At 32.9% G+C, this 17,788-nt stretch overlaps 1 protein-coding gene across 1 annotated transcript; it reads left to right on the plus strand.

Annotated features, from left to right (window-relative positions):
• The first annotated feature begins 1,643 nt into the window (after nucleotides 1–1,643).
• Nucleotides 1,644–17,731, plus strand: LOC128186675 (uncharacterized). The gene is made up of 6 exons (XM_052856518.1): nucleotides 1,644–3,029; nucleotides 11,779–11,910; nucleotides 12,257–12,371; nucleotides 14,510–14,608; nucleotides 15,061–15,152; nucleotides 15,937–17,731. Exons 1-6 carry the CDS (start codon nucleotides 1,752–1,754, stop codon nucleotides 16,129–16,131), a joined length of 1,911 nt encoding a protein of 636 aa, XP_052712478.1. The 5' UTR covers nucleotides 1,644–1,751; the 3' UTR covers nucleotides 16,132–17,731.
• The last annotated feature ends 57 nt before the right edge of the window (nucleotides 17,732–17,788 follow it).

A 17,788-nucleotide genomic window follows, 5' to 3' on the forward strand; every position in this document is an offset into this window, starting at 1 on the left:
TTTTAATTTATTGAGGATTCAGAAATTTCATTTCTTCCTCTAAATGTCAATAAAGTGCAATACATTCAGGAAAAAAAGATCTAGAAAGAATTGAGTTTCAAAATCCGAATCAACATTTTGAACCTAATTATTTGACGAAGACACTTCCGGTAATTTGTGCATTGATGTTATGTGACATCAAATTCCATTAGGCGAGTACATAAATGTTTATGCTGCATGTCCTTGTAGTAACCTTAACATCCGTGATTTTCCAATAAACCCACTGTCAGAAATTAGATTCCTTTCATAAGCACGAATTGGAAGTTGTATTGATCAATTTAGTTCAGTAAAGCTGTAGAAATCTTTGTATTGAAATAGCAACATTGATGTAAAGTATTCGATGAAATTAATATCAAATTGATCAAAAAAAATCATATTGGTAACTACAACAACGACAGACAGTATCATCAAAAACCAGTTGCACCAAGATCCTTACATTTTTACGTTTATATTATAGCGATTTATTTAACTTTCAATCAACTAAACCAAATTCGAACATCTTACAAATTACTCTGAAAGGCCTTAACTGCTCTATTTCAAACTTTTTTGTATTGCTCGAGTTCAGAGAGTTCTAATTTGTAAAAATGCAACTAAATAAAAGAAAGTCAAATGCTTAAATTTTCGAAGACTGTCTTTTTCAAAATAATTACTCTGAAATGTCTACTTTGTATAATGGTAGAGGCTATAGAAAAACCTTTATTGCATATATGAAAATGTCATTTTAGATATCATCGTCTCCATTAACAAGTTTTAACATGACAATTAATTAACTTGTCCGGTTCACGTTGATGAAAAATAAGTGACATTCAGTAAAATTATCCGTATCTAATGAAACAGCTAGCTGTGGCAAATGCTTACCTTACCTAATGAAACAGCATCATGTAGGTGTGACTGTAGCATCGCACCGGTAATTGGATTGTTGAGAAGATATGGATTTATTCTTCAAACTTGAAAACGAAATAAACAATGTTAAAGTTTATTGTATTTAACATGTATGTAAGAAAAGTACAAAGTATCTTCAATGTTCATGTTTGGATTTTTTAATTGTAAGCAATCAAGTTAGAAAGGGTTTCTCTATAAGCTGGTGGTAGAAGCCTTTATAACGCACCTCAAAGACCTGTTATATTTTCACGCATCTTGATCAGACCTGATCGGAAAGAGCAACAGGTTTTTCAAGTTTTGTCATTGATAGTCAATGGTAACATAAAATGAATCAAATAATGTGAAACAAGCTCGGTTTACATATCATTAGAGAGAAAGATTAACCTCAAAGAAGTGAGATCCCAAGGCATACAACAGCAGGAAACAAAAAGTTGTTTGGTTAATGCAGGTCTCTATAACAGGTAAAACATATAAATATGTTATTACTTCAACACTTAAGCTGGTGTATAATCCAAATTCAACTATAGGCATTGATATATACCTTTTGATTTAAAAAAAAAAATAAAGACTGCAAACACACAGTGTACCGGATGGCGGAAAAAGTCCCTTTCATGACGTTAATTACGGAGTCAAATCATTTGCTACTGCCACGGTAGAGCGCATGATCTTATCGATAAAACACCCGGTATAGAACGAGCTGAGTAACAGACTCAAAACTTGTACAGGTAGAGAAAGGGATCGCAGTTCTAATGAACTGACATTCAAGCGGATACGGAATTTTTTCACTCGAGTCATTTGAAATCCTATTAGTCGCAATTAAGAGCAAATTAATGAGGACAGTAGATGGAAGAAAACTTTGCTTCTTCCTAAAGATCTATCTGACGATGGCGTGTGTTTCTTGTTTTGCGAATTTTCAAATACATACAAAAGGAACAGTGCGTCCAATTTTTGACACCAAAGACCATCTACAGAAAACAACCAAACATCATTTGTCCAACGAAAGACTCCGACAAAACAGTCGGCGCCTCCTGCTAAAGGTGTACTTGGTCTGTGTGGTTTCTGCCGTGCTGACCGTAGCCTTGACTGCAGTGGATATCGTTCTGGACTCCATCAGCATCATACAGTGTGACACCTCCAGTCTTGTCTTACAGTCCAACACTAAGAAAATACAGACGTACTTGGGTCTGTTGAAGTATATGGGAACAACTCTTTTACACGAGAGAGTTTTGAATGACTCTGTTGTTCAAAAGAGCATAGTTTTGGCTATGAAGAGTACCGAACATTACTTGTCGGAGTACTGCAGTGCCCAAGATGTTTATGACACCATTTTATGTAATTCTCCAAGTAAGCTGAATGCAACTGATATTCAAAATATACAATTTTTGAAAGAATCGGTTTTTGAAAATGGATTTTCTGTGATCATTACAAAAACACTCAGAGAAACAAATGATATCAAAATTGCGGATATATCAAACTACTTAAAATACAAAGCTGCCGTGGAATCGTGTTACTTTCTTCTGATGGACGTTATAGAATGTGGATTAGCTACTATAGACCCTGCAAGGTCAGTTCTTGGTCGGACCTATCATCAAGTCAAGTTGGTTTACTTAAACAGTGTGGACAACATCGGTTACAATAACAGTATACTGAGCTCAGTTTGCCTGGATATATCTAATACAGACGAGTTTAGTTCATTTGTTTCCTATGTGCTATTTGTCACAAACGACATGCAGAGTCGTATGCACCATCATGAACACAATTTGCTGGCTTCTTTTAGCGAGCAGAAGGCATTCCACGTCACCAGAATCGTTTGTATCTGTATTCTGTCCTTCTTTGTTTTTGTTCTCTTGTTTATCGTTGTCGGAACTGTCAAGACATTTAAAAAAGGGATATATAGCTTTGCAGAGGAATTATCCGACAAAACGATGCTATTGGAGAAAGAAAAACAAATGACCGAGGAGATTTTATTTCAAATGATTCCTAAATCAGTCGTCAGTCATCTTAAGACAAGAAGAGGAGTGTGTGCGGAAACGTTCGAGTCGGTGACAGTATTTTTCAGCGACGTGGTGGGTTTCACATCAATATCTGCCAAGATAGAACCAATGCAGGTAATTTTCTACTTGTGTGTGAAAGGTCTTGTACCAGTGAATTGTGGTGGGTTTGTGTGTGTCTTTGTTTGATAGAAATGCGTAAAAGCCATATTATTCTGAGTGCAAACTGAGTCCATTTTTTTTTTCATTTAAAAAATATGTATATGCATGTACAAAAATATATTATGTTTTAAACTTATGAGATCTTATGATTCTTCATCATATTGTTTGATACTCTTGTTGTTGCTGTTGTTTTAAATTTTATTTTTGGTTTTAATATTATTGTAGTTTTAATGCTGTTGTTGCATTGGAGTGGGTATTTTTTTTATTGTTTTAACTGTTGTTTTCATGTTCCTGTTGTTCTTTGTTGATGTTGTTATTTGCAGTTGGTACGGAAGTTGAATATATGTTGTTCTTGTTATTGTTCTCACTGTAATTGCTGTTTCTATAATTATTGTTGATGTTATTTCACATATTGTTTTTGTTGTTGGATTTAACCATATTAACGATTTAAAAAGTCAGAAGGTGTTAAAAAATTTTCTTGAAGAATTATTTATATTTCACAATGCATATAATAAAGGAAACATATTTGATATTTGATTAAATGACGTATTGATGTCAACTTTTACAGAACAAGAACATCATTGTTATGGAAAGTTCAACATTACGTTTTTATTTTTATCCAAAATGCTACAAAATTCATGTAGAATTCTATAAAACATATTTCATGTTGCACTCTTACTAAGGACAATTATCTTTACAGGAATAATAGCGCAATTCTAAATTCCCAATTCGTATTATGACAAGTATAAGAATATGCGAAAATTTTGGGAAACATCTTAACCAATTGCAAGCCAACCAACCGTGTGTATGCACTAAATTTACCGCGGGTGGTCAGAAAACAACTGATATCAAATATAAAAGTTAAATTCTCGAACTTCACTACATGCATAACTTTTAAACCAGCAATCACTAGTTTATAATTTGGTGACATATACTTATATACCGATATATGTAATACAAACTTCTAAACCAGCCAACACTAGTTTATAATTTGGTGACATATACTAATATACCCATTTACGAAATACAAACTTCTAAACCAGCCAACACTAGTTAATAATTTGGTGACAAATACTAATATACCCATTTATGAAATACAAACTTTTAAACCAGCCAACACTAGTTTATAATTTGGTGACATATACTAATATACCGATATATGTAATACAAACATTTAAACCAGCCAACACTAGTTAATAATTTGGTGACATATATTAATATACCAATATATGTAATACAAACTTCTAAACCAGCCAACACTAGTTTATAATTTGGTGACAAATACTAATGTACCGATACATGTAATACAAACTTCTAAACCAGCCAACACTAGTTTATAATTTGGTGACAAATACTAATGTACCGATATATGTAATACAAACTTCTAAACCAGCCAACACCAGTTTATAATTTGCAATTGGTGACATATACTAATATACCGATACATGTAAAGCCCCTTTCACAATTGGCGCACGATCAGAAGCGACAAAATATTCGTGCGACCGAAAAAATAAGATATGAATTGTAACCTGTTGCCGAAATAATCGCATTTGAAAAAAAGTATTCGTACGAAATTCGCACGATCTAAGCGAGCGTTGTGCGATGCAAACGCGTTAAATCTTGCGATATATCTTGTGTCTATATGCGACTGTTGTACAATGAAAGCGACTGTTGAAAGATAATGCGATAGGATCGCGCGAGAGACCAGGGGATCGGACGATTAAACGTGCGCCAATGCGATTGGACGTGCGATCATGTGTTCCATAATACGAATGCTCGTGCGAGTCAGAGTACATATCGCCCATCTCCGACGATCATCAGTTGACATAGTTATAAGCGAGAGAACATGCTGCCGAAGAAGAAACAGAGATGCAGCAGCATTTATTATTATCCTTAACATGACTATTATATCTGATTGGTCTAGAAAGTCACGTGACAGGGCGATTTCATAGGAATAAAAAAGCCGATATGAGCATACGATGTAGAAAAACATGATAAAATAAAAAATATTTAGTAATTATGATTCTCTTTATATCACAAAACCAACTTAACTATCTATGAATTATGAAAGAAAAGTGAGACAGTAACATAGGAATTCATGCTATCAAGATGTTATTGCTATCGAAAAGTCAAACAATTTTTATAAATCAACGTATTTTGTTTAATCATAATAATGTTGTTCGATATAATAAAACATTCATTGCATTAATGTTCATATGGCAAAACCCTCGGTTAATATGATTTTTCTTGGAGTAATAAATCTTCATATTTTCCTCACCATCATGCAATAAATGTATATTGTCAATTGTGGTCTGAAACAGAGATGCTTATACAGGGTATAATTTTGTATACTAGTGGCATATTGAGGCTGAAAAGTCGTGCAATGACTGGTAAAACATTGCAAGATTACATAAGACATGTTGAGCAACAGTCTCATGGTCGCAAAACACACGCATATACAGCAGAGATTCGTTTTACGACCTTTAAAAATCGTGCATCACTCTTGCGAGTACACAAAACGTTGTAAAACGTTCGTACTATTGTTCGTGCGTTGCACTGCGATGATTTGGATATCGCATTCGGTCGCGTCTGAATAGTGTGCATGTCCACTATTTTGAGGAGACTTGATGCGAGCACTAAAACGCATGCAACGAATGCGAGAGCTCGTGCAACGTATGCGAGAGCTCGTGCAACGTATGCGAGAGCTCGTGCGAATCTAAAAAATTCCGATCGCCAACTGTTGTAAAGTGCTCGTGCGCCAATTGTGAAAGGGGCTTAATACAAAGACGTGCGATTGTGCCTACTGTGTAAGTATATCAGCAATTCTAGATGACCATGTCAGCATTTCATTTTCGTTGTCTGTAACATAAAAGCAATATATGCTGCAAGCTTCATATCGATTAATTGTACAAAATTTCAAATTAGTATGTAAGAGACAAAAATTTGTAGTTAAAAAACTTTTGACAGCTATAGTTCGTAACAAAGTTATTTAGAGGCTTTGAATGCTAATGGTGTCGTGTACAAAACTTAGTTCTTTCCATTGTACTTAGTATTTCCTGTAATTAGGTTGTTAACTTGAAACGAGTTGCATTTCTCTCATTTATTAAACAGGTTAAATAATTGCATTATTATTTATATATGCGGCTGTGTACTGAAAAAAGAAGAAACCAGGCTTTATCTATTTAAACATGTTGAAGATCCTGCAAAAACGACAAATTTAAGCAACAGAAAACATATCCCTTTAATATTTTTTTAATTATGAGATGAAATGGGAAGGGCATTATAACCACTCAGTATCACTGTTGTTATTTCTAACAAACTTTGTTTTTCGCCTTTATTTATGTAACGTAAAGCCTTAGTCATAATTGGTCGTACTTCTTTCTCCGCGTGGTCTGCTAGAGGATTTTGATGAAAATCTTGCAAGACACGCAAGTGCATCTTATGATCATGGATGGACGTGCGCTTCCCGAAAGCCGCACGGTGGCTGTTTGACAGATAACCGTGCGATTTGACATGCATGAATCACTTAAGGAGATCCCACTTGTTACTTGCTTTACACTTATGTTGACTGCAAGTCCCATGTCTCCATTATTAAAATATACATTGAACTAACAGTGAACGGACATTAAACATACGCTATACTTATATCAATAGCTTGTTGTGCATGTGAATCACCCCTGAATAAGATACATGTACCACTTTACCAAAAAATTGATAATGAAAAAAAAAATTGTCATTTTTATCAGTCATCAAAGTCAAATCGAAGCTTTTAGGCATCTCCCCTTAAAACAAAATCTAAGCAAACAAATAGTACTTTAAATAAAAAAAAAATCAGGAAGCTAAAACAAAAACATAGGACGAGAAGGAACTAGATACTATAGATTTTTTAAATGGTTGACAGTTTTTTATTGTTATTTTCATATCAAAATAAACTGTAGAGGCTGAAGATTCGAATTGCAAGCGTGCTAAGAAAGAATCATTTATACAACTTTGGAGTGAGGAGAAGAGTAGATTGCAGAGAAAAGGCGAAAGACTTTCCAAGCACTTCGACTTGCAAGCGTGCTAAGGTAGATTCATATACATTTACAGAGGGAGGAAAATGCGAATGACATTTACGCGCAGAACGATATATCCAGCTATAACCGTCTACACAAAACTATAACACATCCTATGAGAATAAAGTATTGTAGGACTAAGCGCAAAAATTGGCCACACCGTTTTTATAAACCTGTCCAATAAGTATCATATTAGTGATTTCCATGAGCATGATAATAATTTTCGTGTGAAAAGAGAGTATTTTTTTTAAATTATTGATTATTATCTCATTTGACCATTAAAACTTTTTAAAGTTGTTTTAATAATGGTATCAACATCAGTATACCAGAAAAGAACTTATTTTTTTATTTTTAAAATGAATGAAGTGTATGTGTCATTATTTTAATAATAACATTTGCAAAAGCAAAGTAATTCGTTGTGGATGTTTTTCTTTGAAATGAAGTTTCGTCAAAGGTCTTTTTTTAAATTCAACAGCGTTTAAAGATATAGTCTTGTGACGTCTAGGAATAGATATCGTTTGATAATTAATTTTTTGGAAATTAGATTTTTTCGCGCACTTTCTTCTAGATTTTAGAGAAATTTTCAATTTTTATGGTATCAGATACAAAGGATAAATCTTGTTTTCAAACGTTCTTCATTTGTGTGTTCCAGTTCACAGAATAGTTATAGTTTTCATTTTTTTTTCAAGTTTTCTTTTTGACGTTTCAATATCATTTGCTTACAACAGTTTTATTATTAGTTTTGATTTCAATATACCGGTATGTCCTAAGATAATAAAAAAGAAATATTCTTTATTTGACTGGAAACAAGTGTCTAAATGAACGACAATCTTAAGACGCAAGTACAGTTTCACGTTGCGAATAGCAAAGTATCTAAAAAAAAAACGTAAATGAAACATACGAATTGCACATCAAACGTTCACTTGTCTTACGTATTTACTTGCAATTACTTCAATACTCTTTTCTCCAAGCAATCTATTATATGATAGTTATATTAATGATATATACGTTAAATGACACTCGAATTAACCTCGATAACAGAATACGGTAATCAAAGAACACATTTCATCTCTCCGCCATAATTGTTCCTGTTATTATTTGCCGAATAATATCATATTTGTTCGTTTTCTTTTTTAACTAAATTGAGATGATATAAACCTAGAGAAATTTTAATTCAATTTAAGATATTCTTATATATGGTATTTCTTAGTCTGTCGCAGTCGAGAGGAGATTTATTTCAACAACATCTTGAAACTCATTCACATCTGTGTCTCTAATTACTCTTCATTTAAGGTTTTACTTCTAGACCAAGAATAAGTAGACGATAGATTTCATCTGATTACTTTTATCAAAATCTACCTTTTCATCTTTTCTTCTGACGGCTGTTATAAGGATGATTTCCCTGTTAATTATTCTTATTCCAGAGATCTTGCATGAGATCGATAATGTCAGATGTCAAGTTTGAGAGGAAAAACATCTTAAGAAAATGCAAAAGTTGTATGTTTTATCAACTCCAAAACGGACAAGCGTGGCTTTTGTTATCTTTGAATAAGTGCAGTGTCCGGCGATTTTTTTTGTAATCTTACAAACAATTTAGTTGAGAAATAAGTGTTCTCTTATTTTTTGTGTAGTAAAATATATCATAAAATTCTCAATCAGTAGGACCATTCATTTAAAATGTGTATCAATTAACTTAAATATATATATATATATATATATATATATATATATATATATATATATATATATATATATATATATATTGATTTTTGTCTCAATCGGCTTAAAGCTTGGTAACCTAATAAAGGTCACAAAAACACGCATTGAAGCTGCTTGAAAAATCATATTTAATATTAAATTAGGACCAAAAAGGTTGTCCTTGATTCCTACTTTTATGAAAAATTGAATAAAATAAATTATTCATCCGTAATTTTTACAAGCATAAACACATGATATGTTCATACGTCACGGTAGTATCTCGGTAAAATTTTAAACTAAGCAAAATATGCGCAGTTTTCCAACTAATACTGTTGAAGGAAGAACTAACAACCTCCAATCACAAAAGTAAAACAACTAAACTCCCTTATAAAAGTACTGTGGTTTCAACAATATTTGTTGAATACAAATTTTCGTTGATTTCGTTGTTAAGTTTATTCTTGAAATTAAGTATTCATTGAACTGCAATTTCTACTAATATTTTGTATTGATAGGGTCATTGGCCACAAATTTACGTATCCTTGAAACTGTGATTTTCACTTTATCCACGAAAACTAATACCCTTGAATATTAATGAAAATCATGTTTTTCATGATTTATGCATGTCCCCAAGCCTGTATATTTGGTTTTTAAGTTCAATATATTGAAAGCACCATAAAAAGTATCCAAAAAAGTGACTCAACAGACGGGATTGATACATGTTCCTCTTGTTACGACAAGAAGTTTTTAAGCAGGACAAGGAAATTGTAATTTTGGAAGGAAGCAGCATAATTTTTTGAAATTATCTAAGCAACGATTTCTGATCAAAGTAGAGATAAGCAAGGCTTTTTTTCTATTTAGAAATTTAAGTGCAAAAAAACACGAATGATAAATGCGTTTTTAAAAAGTTTTATCTTTCTTTCCTTTTTTTAAAAAAAATAATGTAGATATGTTTGAGATATATCAATATTTTACATGTACATCATACTGGAAGTAATTATTGTTTGACGTACCTTTGGCATTGCTTAAGGTATCCCACTCCTCAATTGCAATGTTCTCGAATCAAGAATCTCTTGAGAAGTATATCATTGAAATCTGCAGACAAAACATACTAAAGAGGAAGAGAGGGAATTTGAATAATCAGTGCACAATAAAAAGATAATGGGGGGTCAGTGTTCATCCCTCTGGGTAAAGGCCAATTTAATTTGATCTTTTTGCATCTAAAATCGATTTCATCCCGATTAGAATACCTTAATTATTCACAATGATCACAATGAATAGAGGGATTACGAAAAAAAATTGTATGAAGCTGCATTAATTTTTTGTGACCTTTTTGCACTTTAATTAGTTTAAAGCTAATACAATCATTTCTAAAACTTTAAGATATATCTGATTGGTAATTTAGTCTTTAAATGAAAACTACAGTTTGAAAACCGGTGTCTGCTGAGCTCCTTCATAACTGTATTGTATCAATCATCACAGGATCCTTCTTAGGCTTTTATTAGTTTTCCTTATTACTTTTTTCACTGTATTTGATATACTTAGTGGGTTAATCTTCATATTTCTAAGCTAAACCTATAGTATGTTGAGCTAAATTGACAAAATAATCATATTATAATGAAGTATATAATTACATTATGTACTCTAGTCTAAGTGTATCAGCATATCATGACCCTAAGTATCTTTTCCGTTTGTCTGTCTTATCTATGGTCAGATATGCAGGATTTTCTTGCAAAGGGATGTTTTCCTCTTTTTACAACAATTCATTAGGTAGTTCGTTAAAGGGATTTTGGTTTAGAGAATATGTATTTAACTGTTCAACCAATTAGGTTCTTAATGGAGAGAGTTGTTTTCATAATATGTACCTATTATCAAACGTTTAGTTCTTCCGTATCTTAGTTGCAAATGCAACATCTTTGTCTTAATTCTGCTGTTTAGTACATGTTAAATGTCAGCTTTTTGAAGGTCTCGCACAATGATGACTAACTATACTCTCAGCATATTATTAATGAAAGAGAAGTTGAGTTCCACATGTTGACAGACTCAAAACCATCCACGAAGTTGCATCATGCGCATCTAAAAAATAGTTCCCTTTAATTCAGTGTGAAAATTTCACTGAAGTAATAATTTTCCTTCGCAAATGAGTCCAAATTAAATACTGTATGCCTAAAATAAGATGCGGGAAGGGGAATTATAAAGTATAAAAAAGGCTCTCTCTCTATATATATATGGAACTACAATACAATACTCACTTTCAATACTTAGTTCATTTTGATAGGCTATTTCCTTCCGTAAAAACTTTAAGGAGAAATTTTCTGTTTCCCAGTTCCATGGTTTTTACTGTCGGTGCAAACCTGTTAAAAAATTGGACATTTTCAAAAGAGCAATTATCTATATAGTTCGAGAAGATGATTAATTGATGGTTCTTTAAGTCTTGTTTTACCATGCATAATATGTTAACATGTAACCAACTTTTTTACGTATAGACGGAAATCACATTAGGCGCATTACTGAATGATGTTGCGACGTTCGATTCCGAGGCAAAAAAAAGAACTAGTTTATCGATAGGGGTTGGATGGCCATGGCCATTTCTTAGACTATCTAGTAAATCTTTTAAACAAGATGAACTGTGTATAGAGATTTCTACATGCAAATCAAAGTGAAAGAAAGGAAGTTAGGATATTTTGGACTTTCTTTACTTAAATTTAAAAACAGTATACTATAGACTAAGTACACGTTCAAGTTAAAATCTCACCTTCTTTCTACGGTGGATTTGAACGGTCATTTGTAAACCATAGTTAGAAGGAGAAAATAAACAACCCTGCCATCATTTTTAAATTCTGTTCATATATATAATGTATAAAATGTAATATGTACTTGCGACTTATGTTTAAATTTCAGAATGTAAATATTAGATCATTCAGTAAGAAATACGTGAAATGGTCTTTTCTCAGGTGGTGGAGCTACTGAACACAATTTACTCCATATTTGACGTCAGGATAGAGACCTATGACGTTTACAAAGTGGAGACAATCGGCGATGCCTACATGGTGGCAAGCGGAGTCCCCAACAGAAACGGACAGAAGGTTGGTTTCTTTTCTGCTCAAAGATCCACAAATATCAAGTTTACGTAAGTTGCTAAATGACAGTATCTCACGTGTTATCACATGTGCGCGAAACTATCGTAATCTAAGTGCTTTAAGCTCTTAACTTCCTGTCTTAACTGTTTGATTAATAAATCGACAAAACATCGAAGGAGAAACACGAAACTTCGATTTATAAGACGTTTTTCGTACAAATTGAATTCTAAGAAACAGGATGTAAACATTGAGGCATGAACACAAAATTAAGGGGCTGTAATGGAATAAATATGTTGTTGTTGTTTATCCGAGCAGTGTCTTTTTCCAATAAGATTGAATCTGATGTTTGCAGCATGTAGGTGAAATTGCCACAATGGCGATTGATTTGTTGGCAGCAGTGAAACAAGTCGCCCTACCAAAGTCGGTGGGAAAGGGCCACATACAGATAAGGGTCGGAATACACACAGGTGCGTGCAATACGAGCAGTTTTTGCTTTGGTTACAGAATAATCTATTTATACAGTAATTATTAATCCATGAAAGCATGCACAGCATTTGATAAGAACTAATGTGTTTATTTTGTGTACCATAAAAAATATTATGTCAATTTAAAGCGAGTTTTATCCAAAAAGCTCAAAACAGCCTATATTTAGTTTGATCGATGTGAGTATTCTCGAATAATTTTTCTATTGTCTTTTTAAAGTCATTTAATCAAGAAGAAGCCGTGAATATTTACAAAACAAAAACATCTGTGTTTTTGTTTTAAACTTAATAAGAGATGCATAAAGAAAATGGTTTTTAAATGAAAGAAAATTGATGTATGTACCAGGCTTGGGGTAATGCTAAATGTAATGGTAATGCATTGCAATGCATTACATATTTTCAAAGTAATGCTAGTAATGTGTAATGCCACAATTTTAGCATTACAAGTAATGCTAATGTAATGCATTACTTTCCAAAATCTAGTGTAATGCTGGCATTACATGGCATTACTTTGCATTACTATCTATGCATATTTATGCATGTTCACTTTAAAAAAATGTGATGAATAAATGAATAGTTGAAATTGATTAAATCTATTTTCAAAGAAGAAAGAAATAATTCTAATTAAGAAAAAAATGTTTTAATTGTACATGTTTTATTAAAAAAGGTTTTTTAAAATTCATTTTTGAATTGTTTTTATTACTAAAGATAACAGCACAATTTCATAACATTTTTAAGAGTGTTGTTATTAAGAGTTTTAAATCATTTAAACAATTTACTCCAATTAGTTTGCACTTCAATAAGAAATGTGTCAACAACACACTATGCCCCCAGGATAATCTAAGTATCAAAACAATCTATTGTTATTAGAAGTGCTAAACACCCAAATCCCCTTCCCTTCGCTATGTCACAATAGAATAGGAGACAGACATGCACCTTTAAAAGCAAAATGAATGCACTGTCCATCCATGATGAAAATCAATATCACTTCCAATATTATAACCCATTTGAAAATAATCTTACTTATTCTCTCTCTCTCTCTCTCTCTCTCTCTCTCTCTCTCTCTCTCTCTCTCTCTCTCTCTCTCTCTTGTATATTAATTACACTGTACATTAGTTTGGACTGATCGAAAATACAAGATTTATGTATTTAATCTATTATTGCACTTAATTTATCCTAAGATAAAGATCGTCAAACAGTATTTCCAGTCAAAGCTTTGACTGCTCTTTCAAAACATTTATTTAGTATAGCCCGGAAGATGGATGCATTTAAAAGATGAACACTCTGAAACTTCGATCATAAAGTGCAACAGCAATCTTTTGTCTTAACGTGTCCTCCGAAAAAGAAATACGATTAAAATATATTAAGAAATATAACTGGGAAAAATCATATGTTTATAAATTAATAAAATTAAGTGTCCAAAATCATAAAGATTTGTTTCATCTGGGGATATATCTATATTTAGCTTTTAAAAACCGCAACATTATTTCATAAATTGTTTTTTGTTACGCATGTTATCCTGTGTCTCTATTTCATATCTGATATTGTATCATGCCAAATGTCTATAAATATCATTTTACTTATATAATATGTTGTTCATATTGCCACAATATGATTATATATTGAGCAAATAAAGAATGACTTTTGTTTATTCATTGAATTTGAACCTGATACTGAGCATGAAGCTGTAGATATGTTAAAGAGTGTTGTATATTTGAAACATTTGCAAAAACTCTTTATTAGCTTTACTTTAAAAAAAAAAGTAATGGTAATGGTAATGCATTACTTTACTCATGTAATGGTAATGTAATGCATTACTTTAAAAAATCAAGTAATGGTAATTTAATGCTCAAATTCATGAAGTAATGGTAATGTAATGCATTACTTTACAATGTAATTCGCCCCAAGCCTGGTATGTACACACTTAATATTACTATTATGCTATGAGACGATGGAATAAACAGTGACACTATTCATTTGTATCTCATTTCCCTTCATTTATTCCCTACATACATGTAATGTTACATGTATGTTCACATTTCCAAAATATACTATTCCCTGGCAAATACTGCTTCAATGTAATAAAACACCCCGTCATCAGCGGATGTTACTTTGTGTTGCAGGATCCTGTGTTGCGGGGGTTGTGGGTATAAAGATGCCACGGTACTGTCTGTTCGGGGACACCGTCAATACAGCCTCTCGCATGGAGTCAAGTGGACTTCGTAAGTATATACTAGTAGTAGCAAAGCAACTACTAGTTCCATCTAAATTGCACATCTTTTGAATACACTGTCATATACAATTGGTTCATCGATCATTTTTTTTCTTATCTCAATTTCTTGAGTATTGTCCCTATAACTGGTGTTATATTGTGATTAAATAGTGAATCATAGTATAGTACGAGGAATCACTGTACATGTTGTCAAGTTAAAGAAAATTATTTAGCATATACGAACAGTGTGCAGCAAAAAGTGATCTAACGTATATAATTCTAAAAAAGTATCCTAAAAAAATGTGTAAACATGCTTTTGCTCACTTTAAAATTATGCTATCTGGTCTGTAGTTCTAGGGGAAAATTTGGGTTGACATGTCGTTGTCAACCCTTTCCCTGTAGAGCTACAAACCTACATGTATCGCCAAGTTACCGGTATGCAAACAGTTAAATATGTTTCAGCTATGAAGATCCACTGCAGTCATCCAACCTACGAAAGCCTTCACGAAATAGGAGGGTTTTCTTTTGTTCCACGTGGAGAGATAGACATCAAGGTACTAATAAACTGTAATAATGTGTGTAGCAGCGACTCCGGAGATAGTATAATGTGGTGTAATACTTGTATAGCACAAAAGGTCTTGATAGGACATGTAGCAATGGTATTGCCGTCGTGAAAGACATCTACATGTAACATTAGGGCTGACGTAATGATAAGACTCTTGACAATAGAGAATAAGACCATAAAAGCCAAAGGTTGGGGCATGAGGGTGGGGCCAAGAGAGAAATTGTAGCAAAATGGATGGGACCGTGCGAGGATAAATATAAATAACGATTGAGTCTTGAGATAACTACATGTATAAAGCAATATGTTTACAGATAGTACAAATAATGAGACGTTGAATGGACTTGCAATAATGAAGATTGATCCTGAGAGAAATCGTGGATGTTAGAGTTGGGCCATGAGATCATACGTGACAATAGGGGCAGGGCCATAAGATAATGCGCTTATAAATGCTTCATGTAGCATTGCATTTTAAGGCTGAAAGTTATGGGGAAAGTCGCAGAAACACACTAATCAAAATATGTAAAAGAAACAGTTAACTGCATGGCAAGTTCATTCATCAACAAATTAGTATGTTCTTTTTGGAAAAAATACCGTAGTAGTGGTTTGGGGTAGAAACTTCGTTGTCGTTTGGTTTATTTATATCTCCTATTTACATAAATATGGATTTTAATTATTTCTTTACTTATTCAAGATTGTAAACAGATTTTCATCAAATATGTTTCGTTCTCCTCTTTCCCATCAAACTATTTTTTACAACTTCTATCCTTTTTAAGGGAAAGGGAAAAATGGTGACCTATTGGTTGAAAGGCCGAGATGATATGGACGAATTCAACGATAGCATGGTTTGCAAATTTGTGCCAAAGAAGAAAAGGACTGGAACCTTATTGACAGATTCTAACAGCACCCTGATCTCCAAATCCCAATCGTCAAACACGGACGTCAATCCGATGGAGGATTTAATTGTTTGACGTCGTCAGTGTGTCTGTCTGTCTGACCATTTTTCACTTTCAGCACTTACTTTTTATGTCGTTGATGCATTGCTTAGTCCCAATACGAGTTTTGTATTAAAAATTCCTATTGGTTGATTTTTTAATTCTTTTTTACTGTCGCTGAGTTGTTTGCTTCTTCATAAATAATACGTCTATCCTATACTGTTATGGCAATATCGGTATAATTCATATTCATTAATTGTTTACTACTCATTAATCAGGGACTTCAATATCTTTTTTTTGAGTCATGGATATGAAAACAATGAAGTGATCTGATAAACTAAAGAATTAAGAGGTAAGCATAATAAGAATAAAGCAAGATACATAGACTTTTGGCAGTAATCCCTCTCCATACTCAGAGGTAGTGATCATTGCAGACAAAATACACATAACCCGCCTATGCATTTTGTTTTGTTTTTTTCTGCAATGTCGCTACCTTCATATTCTCATGAATCACCAAAGAAAACATACATTTTATTGTTTAAATAACGACAAAGCTGATCACGGCGTAAGAGCACCAGACGATTTTAACAAGAGCTTGGCCTTTGGTAGTGTCAAACAGCTGTGTGACGTAGGCCTATCTATTTCATTGCTGGCTACTCAGCCACGGCTCTTTGAAATTGGCAAGATTTGTCTCGCTTTTGGGCTTAGACTATGTGTGCATATTTTACTTCTTGAAACCAGTGTAATTTTTAACCTGTTTGGATGCAAGAAAAAGATAGTTACATCTTTCCTACAGTCCAAGGTCGTAAAACGTCATCATGCGTGTTTAATAGATATTGTTGGATTCAATGATACGTTCAAAGCTACCTTAACAATTTGATATATACTTATATCAAAACAGTTTTTCCTGCAAAGTCTTTAACACTCCTAAGTATATGTTTAGCCGCAGAAGCGCACAAAATAGCGTGTTTTATGGCTGTTCCATCTATTATTCATATTCTTGACAAAGACGATATATATAATGGCTTAAAGCGACGATACAAAAGCATTTCATACAAAAAACGTCAGAGGAAATATAAGCATTGTATGCTAATTTTTGGATATATACGACGACCCCATAGCACACCAGGCTGTGCAGACAAATTATCATACCGTTCTAACGCGCGCTATTCAATTTGACTGCACAGCCTAGAGTGTCATAGGACCGATACTATCTTAAAAAAGCATTAAGTGCTTTAAAAACAATTTTTCATAGTGATATTACATGTATGTTAAATTATATTGTATTATGGCGTTTACCTGCATTGTGAGCAGCATCAGTATAATTATACGTATTATAAAGACTACTAGTATATAAGCAGATATGAATACCAAATGTGGATTTCAGTCCTGTGTTGATTTGTTTCTATGATAATGTATGCATGTACATTGATAATATAATTAACTGCCAAAGTATTTACATGGTTGTTTTATCGATTATATATACAAAAACATCATGATCAGTCACTGTGTGTATGACCAAACCAGTGTCACGATGTGAGTTATGATCTTTTATTCAATGATTGACGATCTGGTTGCAATATCATTAACTTATTTACATTGTTTGAATTGAAGTATTTTAAGCAAAATAAAGTTACTATTTATGCAAAACTGGTTTTTTCCTATTACCCAATGAATCCGTTTTTCGGGAAAA

This window comes from Crassostrea angulata, chromosome 6 (assembly GCF_025612915.1).
Source record: "Crassostrea angulata isolate pt1a10 chromosome 6, ASM2561291v2, whole genome shotgun sequence".
NCBI classification, from domain to species: domain Eukaryota; kingdom Metazoa; phylum Mollusca; class Bivalvia; order Ostreida; family Ostreidae; genus Magallana; species Magallana angulata.